The sequence below is a fragment of the Cygnus olor genome, chromosome 1, assembly GCF_009769625.2.
Source record: "Cygnus olor isolate bCygOlo1 chromosome 1, bCygOlo1.pri.v2, whole genome shotgun sequence".
NCBI lineage: Eukaryota > Metazoa > Chordata > Aves > Anseriformes > Anatidae > Cygnus > Cygnus olor.
This window is the reverse complement of record NC_049169.1, coordinates 69,902,798-69,914,936: the sequence shown is the minus strand read 5'-3', so window position 1 is coordinate 69,914,936 and position 12,139 is coordinate 69,902,798. Positions and strand designations below refer to the sequence as shown.

General features: G+C 40.1%; 1 protein-coding gene across 6 annotated transcripts in view; it reads left to right on the top strand.

Moving 5' to 3' along the window:
* The window catches only part of FAR2 (fatty acyl-CoA reductase 2), a 155,967-nt gene that overhangs the window by 127,271 nt on the left and 16,557 nt on the right, over window positions 1–12,139 (top strand). For all 6 annotated transcript variants that reach the window (XM_040544999.1, XM_040545000.1, XM_040545002.1 and 3 more), the window contains 2 exons: window positions 2,908–3,026; window positions 4,887–4,954. In XM_040544999.1, the coding sequence (XP_040400933.1) occupies window positions 2,908–3,026; window positions 4,887–4,954 (187 nt within the window). The remainder of the gene's footprint in view (window positions 1–2,907; window positions 3,027–4,886; window positions 4,955–12,139) is intronic.

Here is a 12,139-nt window from a genome sequence, read left to right as displayed (position 1 = left end):
TTCAGTGTTCCCATGTCTTCACCACAATAAAGAAAAGTTATGCAGTTCCTTAGTTTTGCAGATCCACTACTTTTTGTGTGACAAGTTCTAACTTTTGTAACAATATCTGTGAGCCTTGATTTTTTATGATTAATTTTGAGCATTAAAAATCTGTCACAAGAATTTGTCTATAATTACAGCTTACAAAGAAGATGTTATACAAAAAAAAAGCATTACTTTTTATCCTCACAAGTGGGTTACCTAAGTGACAAATTACAGCAGCTAGTTGTCATACATGTATCATATGCCAATACATTATGAAACAGGCTAAAGTTCATATGCTTTCAGTCAAATAAAAACATGACAATCAAATCTTTTGTTATGTAAAAAAAATAAAATTAAAAAAAAAAAACAAAACAAAACTTTTTTCCCTGCTTTTTATTATTTTAATCTATAAGTAAATAATGCCTAATGGTTAAGTATTTGGAAATTTCGACCATACATCACTGTAGGTTTGTGTCTTGTTTTGTTTTAATAATGGCTACTTTTTGAACATAAGCCAAAGCTTGCATATATTTTATATGTTTATCCTTTACCACTCGTACAAGTAGTGATTATTTTCTGTTCTTCAAAGTTGAAGATTTGAAATATAGTTATATCAAGATTAGCCGAGAAACAAACAAAAAGCAAAGAAAGTACATCCTGGGTGTAGTGACGAGGGTGTCTGGTGGCTTTCTGGCCCCACGAGCAGCAGTGTTAGCTTGAAAGAATTGGGGCAAAGATTCTGTAATGTAAAGAAGGGAGAGGGAATTGCCAGTGCTGACAGACAGTGTTTGTCTTGCACTATCTCCAGGTGCTACTGATTTTAGTTGAACTGGCACTACTTTTCTGGAAGTGAAAGGCATTTATTATTACTGAATCCAGGAGACTTTTTGTCTGCTGTGGTGAGGGAACATTCATGTTTGAATTAATGTGCTTGGATATGGTGTATTTAATTCCTGTGTGGTAGTTCAAAAAAATAGCCCATGAATATCTGTGTTATGCTTTAGTTTAATTATCTGAGAAATGTTTGATTAAAAACAACTCTCTGGGCTGACTGTATTTCAAAGTGTATTTATTAGTCAAGTACCTTTATTGGTGATAATTAAGGATAGAAAAAGCAGAGGGGATGTGCTCTGGTGTTTGACTTTTTTTTTTTTTTTTAATGTCCCCCCTATATGAAATTATTCACTTCCAAATTCTAACCCAAGCTCATCCTATAGGGAGGAAAAAAAAAAAAAAAAACAGGTTTAGATTTTGCTCAGATGATCTTTAGGTTCACTTGGGTATAATTTCAACTTCAAACTTTGGAATAATTTTTCTTCTGTCACTATGATATCTGAGTCTGACTTATTCATCATTTCATTCCACAAATAAAGTATTTCTTTTAAATATTAATGAAATATGGGATTTCAAGTTGTCTGTGATAGTGCAATTAGTTTCACCTACAGTTTGTTCAGCTGCTGTAGAGAGAAGCTTTGTTTGCTGATGGAAAAACAAAATTAAGTTAATTACATTTCTGCTGGACTATAAGGCATTTTGTCTCACTGTTCCACATTACACATAGAGACTTTCTTCCCCTGCAAGGCAATGAAGCTGTAGGGCAGAACCATGGCTTAAATCATGTTCTGAATAGCAATTGGCCCCAAAGCACATCAGCTGGGAGGCTGTCAAGAAACGTCAGACTCAAGCTGGCAAATGGTTTCAAAGGCTTCAGCTGAAGTAGTTTCTATTTCACTAAAGAGAAAAAAAGTAACCACAAATAGAAATCAAGTCACAACCGATGACCATTTCAAATATTAAAAGTAATTTACAACATTTAAACCTGCAGTTTGTAATAAATATAGAATATACTAAATGTCCAATTCATTCTTGTGTATATAACCATCACATGCTGTTCTGAGTAGAGATGTTTGCAGCACATCCATCAAAATTCCTGGTTTAGAAACCTGACCCCAAAAAAGTCAAACCTTTTGTCTACCTATTAAAATGGGATAGTTGATCACACAGTGGTCTCTAGTGGGCATGCATTCACAGCAGCTGAAAATTTTCAGCTGAGTTTTGTCGTCTACTTTGGGTCTTTTTAATTGCTTTTTTTCCCTTGAAGATAGCAGTAAGAACAATAACAACTACAAAAACAGCAAGTAGTCATGTTGCAAGTAAAGGTTTTCATGTCTAAACGTAACTGTGGTTGGTTCAGGTTAAGACAGCAGAAGTTAACTGCATGCCATGGGTTTGAGGAGGATGTTTGGAGTCAGGTGGAGAAGCTTACATGGTTGCTTGTATCTGAGTCTTTCTGTCTATGATCCCTCTACCAGCTGCTCCAAGGATAAGATGTAACAGTTCAGAAGCCTTAGCTCATGAAAATTAAATCAGTGTTGTAAGTGGTATTCCCTTAAGTAGCAAGTGCAACTTTGTAAAAGAAGAAAGTGTGAGTACATCCAAAGGAAAGGAAGAAAACTTTCCAAAGAGCCTATCAGGCTTTTCCAAAGCAACTGCTATCTTTGAGGGATACTCAGACCTTCATCTGCCTGGGTCATTTAGGAAAATGGAACTTCACTGCAATTTTATTACAAAAAATTGTAAAAATTTTTATTGCAGTAAATTCAAATATATTTCTTTCTTAAGGTATTTCTTTTATATTGAGTTAACTAAAAGTCACTGATTTTCTTGTTATATGCAGCACATGTCATCATGCTTTAGACTTCCTCTGAAAATTCAGAACAGTGGGACCACATGAGATCCATGTTTGTTTTCACAGAAACCAAGCAATCTTCTGCATCAGGTGCCAGGCTTGAAAAGTGCTAAAGTGAAGGTCTGCCCATGCTCTAAGCTAATGAAATGTTAGTGTGGTGGTACTGTCAGTGACTGTTTTCCTTTGTCCCACAGGCAGGTAAAGGGATTCTGCGGACTGTCATTGCCAACAATGAAGCAGTAGCCGATATGATTCCAGTAGATGTTGTCATCAACCTCACCCTTGCAGCTGGGTGGTACACTGCTGTGCACAGGTGGGAAGGCACTCCTGTTTCTGCTAGGCTTGAGCATTTACTGATTGCACCTGGACTTTGGGGAGAACCTAGAAAAAAGCTAAATGAAACCTTGTTGATTCATTTTCTGGTTCACATTTTCTCCCCCAGGTTTGGCAAGGATTAAGAGCATACAGAAGTGATGAAGGTAGACTTTAGAGTTAGGAAATCTCTAAAGCTGCAGGGAATACCTGTTTCTCAGTAAAACATAAGCTCACTTGACAAGTCTCTCTCATAAGTTACTTTTCTGAAGTTTTTTGTTTGTTTTGTTTTTAAATGCCTCCATTCTCATGCAGCTACATTGAGTTGCTTTTCGACTGGCTTCTAGAGTTTTCTTGGTGAAAATACTCTGAATGTTTTCCTTGGAAAATAGTGCAAAATATATATATTATAGACTCGCATGATAGGAGAGATGAACTAAAACTCCCTATTTTTTGCTTCGTTGAGAAGGGTATGTATGGGTGACATTAAGGTTTTAAGTTCTTTTCTTGTGAGCCTCCATCTCTGACCTTAGATCATTATGTAGGAAGTGCTACAGAGTAAAGCACATGAATTATTCTAGACGTTTATGCAACTCTGAGAAATACTAGGCAAATAGGTGCAGAAGTGTTTTACTTTGAAGAACAGAGCTCTCCACTGAGCTGAGAGTGGAGAAAATTTTCATACATTAACCTCAATACAGAGATCCTAAAAGGATCTTAAAAGGCAGCTCACCAGCTTTTCAGATTTATTTCTCTCATAGTTTCTTCCTTTTTCATCTGCAACAGACAAAGTATCACAGTCAGGGGAAAATATATCTTCCTACACACAAACCCTTTAGAGCTTCCAGATTAAGAGGGCTACAGCCTGTCCAAGAAGCTGGGAAAGAAAAAGAGCATGTGCTAATGAAAAGTATATCAGCACCATACCTAGAAGTCCTGTCTTCAGCCATAGTAGAAGTGCCATTATTTCTGACTGTTTGTTGGCAAAAGATGCATGTTTTTAATTTTGATCCCACGCAAATAATTGTTAGGCTGAAGGAGCAAGTGCAGAACTTGATTTAAAGCCTTGTCTAGCTGAGCAAGACCCCAAGGTTAATAAATTGTGTAAAAAAAAAAAAAGAGCCTGAGCCTTCTGTAAATTTGATTTATCTGAGTGAGTTTCATGTTTAGGTGCTGTCTCAAAGGATAGCATGTATTTTATTTCATTTTTTTTTTTTAATTATCTAGTTAGAAAGTCAGTATCCTTCAGGGCAAGTGATATTATTGGGGGGAATTAGATTCTAAAACTTAGAGAACTGCAGTCTGCACTACATACTATAGAACCTCTACACTCTACCAAGACCACTGACTCAGCTGGAGGGTGGAGAATGGAGAAAATTTTTTTTTTTTAATTTTTTTGAGAATTTTGTTGAAATTGATTGATTTATAATCACCACCTTGACAAATGGAATTCAAAAGTACTGCAGATCATAATCATTAAGTAAATGATTGTAAAATGCATGGTATGTCCCTGAGGTTGGTTTGGGCAAATGATTTACAGTACACTAAGAGAAACTATTAAAAACAATCAGAAACTTGTCAGCATGCATGCTTTTTATAATTTTAGATAAGTGATATATGGATAATTTATCTTAAGCCCCATCTATCTCTATTAACTAAATATGCTCTTCAGAATGTGAGTGAATCTAATTAAAACTTCATGTTTTATACTGTTTTCATAGTTATGAAAAATGACCTCCTCTGCAATTTTTTTAATGAGCTGTTGTTATTGTTACTTGGGCTGTTAGCTTTTATGCTCCATTAATAAGTCTTTGTGTGCTTTTCTTCACACATTAAAATAATACTTCTTTCTCTTTTCCAGGCCAAAAAATATGTTGGTGTACAACTGTACAACGGGTGGAATCAACCCTTTCTTTTGGGGAGAAATGGGTAAGGTATAATTTAAAACTAGAACACGTCAACCATCAGTAGCATTCTTTGGCCAGGCTTTGAAAAGGTGGTTTCCTGTAGTTAGGTGACATTCTGCTTCTGTCATTCAAACCGTGTGTGGGAGGCCCAATTGCAGTTAGTGAGGTCCTGTGAGCAAAACCTCCTGGTGCTGGGCATTCAGCTCAGGAAAGCATTTATTCAGTTTTCGTTGTAAGCATGATCATGTAACAGCCCAGCAAAGTACATGCTTTGCTAAACTAAGGTATTAATGAGGTGGAAAAGGGAATAGAGAACCAGTCTCAATTTTAGAAGAAGGTGTTCGACATAGCTGTAACTGGATATTTTCCTTTCCTGGTTGCTGGATTTTGTGTTTCTTTATTTTGGTTTGGTTTGGTTTGTTCTTTGTGCTCTGAAATCTCTTGGAGAACCTCAATAGTGAATCTTGCATCCTTATAAAGAAAGCTCTAACTTTCAGAAAAATAGTATATTAAGGCAGTAGGATAGCCTTTCTTCCTCCTTCCATGCAAAACATTTTAAACAGAAATAGTTTGTGTAGACCAGAGAAGGCAAAGTTTAAAATGACAGATATGCTTCAAGAACAGTTTGACTTTTGATTGTGAATGAAATGATTAATTGGTGGATAAGGAATTTGCTTGAAGGTTGCACCCACGGAGTGGTGGACAATGGCTCTATGTCCATGTGGAGGCTGGTGACAAGTGGTGTCTCTCAGGCATCTTTCTTGGGACTGGTGTTTTTCAATATCTTTATCAATGACGCAGACACTGGGATTGAGTGCACCCTCAGCAAGTTTGCAGGTGACACTAAGCTGAGGGGTGCGGTCGATACAAGAGGAGGAAGGGATGCCATCCAAAGGTATCTGGACAAGCTTGAGAAGTGGGCCCACAGGAAGCTAAGGAGGTTCAGCAAGGCCAAGTACAAGGTGCTGCACCTGGGCCAGGGCAGTCCCAGGCATGAGGACAGACTGGGAGAGGACCGTATTGAGAGCAGCCCTGCGGAGAAGGACTTGGGGGTTCTGGTGGACTAAAAGCTCGGCATGAGTCAGCAGTGCGCGCTTGCAGCCCAGAAGGCCAACTGCATGCTGGGCTGCATCAACAGAGGGGTGGCCAGCAGCAGGTCAAGGGAGGGGATTGTCCCCCTCTGCTCTGCCTTGTGAGGCCCCACTTGGAGTCCTGCATCCATGCCTGAAGCCCCCAGCATGAGAAGGATGTGGACCTGTTAGAATGGGTCCAGAGGAGGGCCACGAAGTTGATCAGAGGGCTGGAGCACCTCTCCTACGAAGAAAGGCTGAGAGAGATGGGGATGTTCAGCCTGGAGAAGAGAAGGCTCTGGGGTGACCTCATTGCAGCTCTTCAGTACTTAAAGGGGACTTATAAAAACGATAGAGAGTGACTCTTTGCTCAATCAGATAATGACAGGACAAGGGGGAATGGTTTTAAACTAAAAGAGGGAAGATTTTTATTAGAAATTAGGAGGAAATTCTTCACTTGGTGAATGGTGAGGCACTGGAACAGGTTGCCCTGAGAGGTTGTGGATGCCCCATCCCTGGAGGTGTTCAAGGCCAGGTTGGACAAGGCCCTGAGCAGCCTGCTATAGTGGGTGGCATCCTTGCCTATGGCAGGGGCATTGGAACTAGGTGATCTTTAAGGTCCCTACCAACCCGAGCCATTCTGTGATGAATGTTGTCAGTGGAAGAATTCAAGTGATTAGCATGGCTGTCTTTTTCTAGTGACTCTGCTTCTGAGGCAGGGGTGAAACAAAGGGAGACAAATCCTGACACCATTTCAGTGGAAAACTGCCACTGAGGCTAAGTAGCAGAATTTGCCCAGCTGCATACTGTGAAATACCATGTAGACTCAGTACATTCACGGAGAGATGTATGTGGCCTGATCTGCTTTCCATTATACAATCATTCACATCTTTGCACTTAAAATGCAGGATGCTGACAAATCACTACAGTGGTATTTCACCGTTCAACCTTTGCTTTGCATTATTTAACTGGCAAACTGTAAGTCAGCAGAGAATCAGACCATAACTGCATTTTCAGAATAAGACTTGTCTGAAAAAAACTACTAATGTCCTACCATGCAATTTGATCTAGAAGGGAAGAGGCTTCAGCAATTGGCAGAGCTGTGAAAAAATCAAACCAGGTTCCTGACATTTTTTTTAATACGAGATCTAATGTTGTGGTTTGACATAGTCTGAGAAGAGAGGTGAAGCATCATAGATTAATTTTTTGAAAATGCAGCCTCGTAACTTGTAAATTTAGAACTTTTGTGGCTTTTTCACAAGAGTAAATGGAAAGCTGCTTACAGGCTGTTACTTTAGGCAACAGCCACCATAACATTGCCACCTGAGGTTTGCCTTTCTAATCTATTTTCAGTATAATTTTGCTGATGAAAACGGTGATGTATTAATGCATCGTGATTGATCTTATTCGGTTACTTTGCTTATAACTGTGAATTTAACAATTAAATCATCTGAGCACAGCAGAGGCTTGCATAAGCAGTTCAGCTTTGTGATTGGACTGAAGGCAATCTTTTCTCCTTGTGTGACACTGTGGCATTCTATCTAAACCCTTCTTGTATCCACAGTTTTCCTGAGATCAGCAGGCTGCAGAGGGGTATGAGGGGTATATTTCTCTATATACTTACTGTTTGGCTTCTGGGCACCCACTCTTTTGGCATGAACTCACATCTGGCTTTTCAGACCTATGCTCTCTCTGAACTATGAGCTTCCACCATGTAGTCCAGCCCCTGCAGAGACCAACCAAACTTCACCCGCCAGTTCCTTCCTTTGCACACAGGGCAGCATCTGGTACTCAAGTTGTTGCCCTCTCCCCTTCTGAAAGCACATTTCCAACTGTGTTTAGCTCTGCTAATGCTTCACTTTGCAGGTTGAAATTGTTATAGCTGGGTGTCTACCTCCAGATCAGGTCATGGAGGTAGGCAACTGATCATGGAGATGGAAGATTGTGAGAGTGAACTTGGAAGAAACAAGACTGGGGAATGGGGATCATCTGGCGTGGGACTGAGCATTTTAGTTCAAGTCTAAATTGGAGTTTGCAGAGGGGACGACCTGGAGTGCCTGGTTACTGAGACTTACACCAGGACAAACTGCAGGAATTACAGAAAACACCACACAGTTGGGATTCTTTGATGAGGAGGAAAGGAGAGAAAGACAAAACAGAGAAATTGAGACTGAAGTGGGCTGAGGATGCCCTGGGTAGGGAACAGGAAAGACTGACATGAGAACATGAGTACAAAGGTGATGCACTTGGAAAGAAGGGAGAGAAAGATCTAAAAGAAAATTATTTGAAAAGTCTAAGTAAGAGCTTAGGCTGAAACATACATTGCGGAACAGCTTATTCAGTAGATCTCCAGATAAAACCAAACCTCTGTTGCTAAAAGGAACTTTAACTGGTTTATTTCTTTCACAAAGAATTCTGTGCCTTGAGATTTTTTCTGTCTTCTGTTACTGCAGTTATTCTCCCCGCTATTAAAAAAATGTGGTCAGACAACTGAGTATTAACCTGAAGAAGTGTATTCTGCTTTGCTGCAGTGCAAGTCTTACTAGTCTGACTGTGTAAAGTACATTTTTTATTTCTGCTCAAGACAAATTCTTAAAGCATACTTTAAAATAGTGTTCAGTGTGTGAAAAAAATAATTTCAATTTATCCTTGATGGTCTGTCTAGGAGAGACCCATGTCTGATTCTCCCTCTGCTAAATATGCCCTTGAGTTGTAGAATTTTCTGCTGCGTTTTCATACAGTGGTAGGAGGGGAAAGACCACCCACTGTCATTTTAGTAGCTCCTAGAGGTGATGTGTTTCTGGATCAGGACTCTGCCTGCCTGGTCTGTCTGTTGGACTGTCTCTTCAAAAACAAACTGTCGTAGCATAAAAGGATATTATTAGTCTTGTGAAGTTTGAATCTTTTCCAGAAAATAGGAGATAGTGCAATTGTGCTGAGTTGGTGCAAGCCAGTATAGGGGAGAGTTGTAGAGAAAACATTTGTAGGATTAACTGTTCCAAGTTATGAAAAAGTAGCATTTTCTTAACTCTTTCAGAAAGTCTTTCAGACTGGTCTCAATTCCCTCTTATTCGCTTTCTAAAACAACATTGCTTTTATTTTATTATTTTATTTTATTATTCCTGACTTCCAGATTTTTTCTTGAGTTTTCAGCAGCATGTCGTCTGTTCTTGATATAGGTTCTTCTCACACCAAGAGAAGAGCATAATATTGTTGCTGCTTTACTACAGCTGCATTTCTCAGTACAAGCCTTAAGTAACTAAAATGAGAAAGGTGTTGCTGATCTGAGTGAATTCTGTGCATGGCTGATGGTCTGACATGACAAGGGATGTACTTTCAGCTTTTTCTGCCAAAAATGCAAAGAGAAAAGAAAGGCGGCAATATCTTTAACATCTTACAAAAGGTCACCTCCACAACCAGTTTATGGTTGAAAACTAGATTTGTGGTATAGTAACATCAGGATTTAAATTGAGACTGAGCCATGCAGACAATATCAAAACTATCACAATTCCAAAATATCAGCGGTTCCCAGTAAAACTGCTATGTTTCCATTAGGAAATGAAGTGACCAAAGAAAACAAAATGAACTTAAATATTGATAAACAGGTGAGAGTTTATACATGAACTGGGATTTATTGTCTCTTGGAGAAACTTCCTTAAGGGGAAAAGAAGCAGAGTTCATGGGGCTACTCTCCTGATTCATGAGCTCCTTGACTGGGCACAGAGATACAGAGCTCTTCACACTCAGAGCAGATCTCTTTACCTACTTAATCTGCCACTGGGAAGAGTCACTCCCCTTTGGCTGGCAAAGCTGTTGATACATTTATCAGTAGCCTGTGTCATCTCTTTTTCCCAGTACTGGCAGTGCAGCTACTTGCTGCATTTCACCTCTGCAAATGCCCTCCTGCAGGCTCATGGTCTCCGTGCGTTTGTTTTCACCGAGCTCTTTGCAGGTGCTCGCAGCATGCTGGGAGGCTCCTCTGGCTGGGCCAGCATTTTTTTTCAGAGGCAGCATCTTCCCTGCCTACCCGTTTCTCTCTTCATTAGATTATGTATGTCTTGAGTGCAGCTACCACAACAGTAAGTAAACTCATTTCTTAAAAAAAATAATCCTTGCTTCCCCACCTGCTGCTGCAGAGTTGCAGTTGCCCAGGCTTAGGGCAGAAACCCGTGGGGTTTAGAGACAAGCACTACCTGCCAGAGTGTGTTCAGCATACTGCTGTAACCTAGAAGTATGCTTGGAAAGACAGAAGGCAATGTAGAAATTTTCTTTTAGAAAATTTCATTTTTCTCTGATAGGGCAACAGTTTCAACACTTCCACCTTTCATTTATGTCAATGAAAGAACTTGCTGCAAAGGATAAGACTTCCATACCACAGTCCACAAGATGACCACAGGATAACCACATCATTGCAGTGTGGCTACATAAAACAGAAGGAATGTCACTCAGTTCTAGCTATGCAGATGGCAGACAAGTTTCATAAGACCTGCTCTTCACCATTAAACTTGCAGCATACTGGACACAAAAGTTAACAATGAATTTGCAGTCAAATTAGATTGTCCTAATTTAAGTTTTTGTTGTCTGAACTTAGCAGCTAAGTGCCTAACAAGTTTCCTCTAGTTGCTGTTACTTAGAACAAGTAAAGTAAAAATCACTATTTGAAGTGCATTAATGAGCTGACTGCAGATGCATGTGAAGACTGCCTGAATATTACGACTGGAATCTGCTTATCTAAGGATGATCTGGATGTTTCTTGTGACTTGCAAATTCTCATCCGATTTTCTATTTGTAACATAAGCTTATGATATCAGCACAGATTGGTGCTGTAACTCTTAAACTCATTTGAGGGCTAATGGCTCAATTTTTTAAAATGTGGAAAAAAATTACATTCTTTTTTGCTTAGCTCACTGGTGCTCAGGAATAGGAGCTCCATCTGTTTGTCAATCATTAAGATGGCAGTCTTACATTCAACTACTGCCATTCCATTAAGCTACTCCGACATGCAAATACCCCAGATACTTGCTGTTTCTGTGGCAATGTGCCACTGCAGGAGCTCAGAATCAGGCCCCAAATATTCCGTGCCTTGACATACAAAGTGAATGAAACTCGTCACCCTATTGGGAGTTTTCAAGTTAAGGATGCAATGGAATTTGCTGCTTCTTTGCATGCAGAGCTCGTGTGAAAGCAGGCTGCAGTATTTGATGTTGTAAGTCAGGTGTGGTTTGAAAGAACTTAATGATGCCTTTAGAGAAGCACAGTATGTGAGTATGCAGACTGTTCCTGACTCCAAGTAATATTGACAATAGCCCTTTTGAAAGTTTTATTAGGAATAAAAGGTCAATAAAAGGTTACATGCTAATAGGTCAAAGTTTGCTTTCAGTGATCTGAGCATAATCTAAAGAACACTTACCAGTTTCTTCTACGTCTACTGGAAGTGAAAGCAGAAATGCAATTCCTTGGTTTGAAGTGTTTCAGGCTACAACTGTCTGCTTTTCCTCCATTAAATTAGTAGTGTTTTGATAGGAAAGTTTATGCCTGCTGGTGTTATATGTTTCATACAAGTAATAAAGAGTCATCTCTATTCTGCACTGGTGCAGCCTCACCTCAAGTAATGTGTATGGTTTTGGGTACCACAATGTAAGAGAGATGTAAAACTATTAGAGAGTGTCCAAAGGAGAGCTATGAAGATGGTGAAAGGTCTAGAGGGCAGGAAGTATGAGGAGTAGCGGAAGTCACTTGGTTCAGCCCTGAGCAGAACAGGCTGAGGGGAGGCCTCATGGCGGTCTGCAGCTCCCTCACGAGGGGAGCGGAGGGGCAGGCACTGAGCTCTGCTCTCTGGGGACAGCGACAGGACCTGAGGGAACGGCATGGAGCTGGGACAGGGGAGGGTCAGGCTGGGTGTTAGGGAAAGGTTCTGCACCCAGGGGGTGGTCAGGCACTGGGACAGGCTCCCCAGGGCAGCGGTCACAGCACTGAGCCTGCCAGAGTTCAAGAAGCGTTTGGACAACAGTGTCAGACATAGCGTCTGTTTTTTTGGGTGGCCCTGTGCAGATCTAGGAGTTGGACTCAGTGATCCTTGTCGGTCCCCTCCAGTTTGGGATGTTCTATGATTCTATCAGTTTTAAATCCATAAGGGA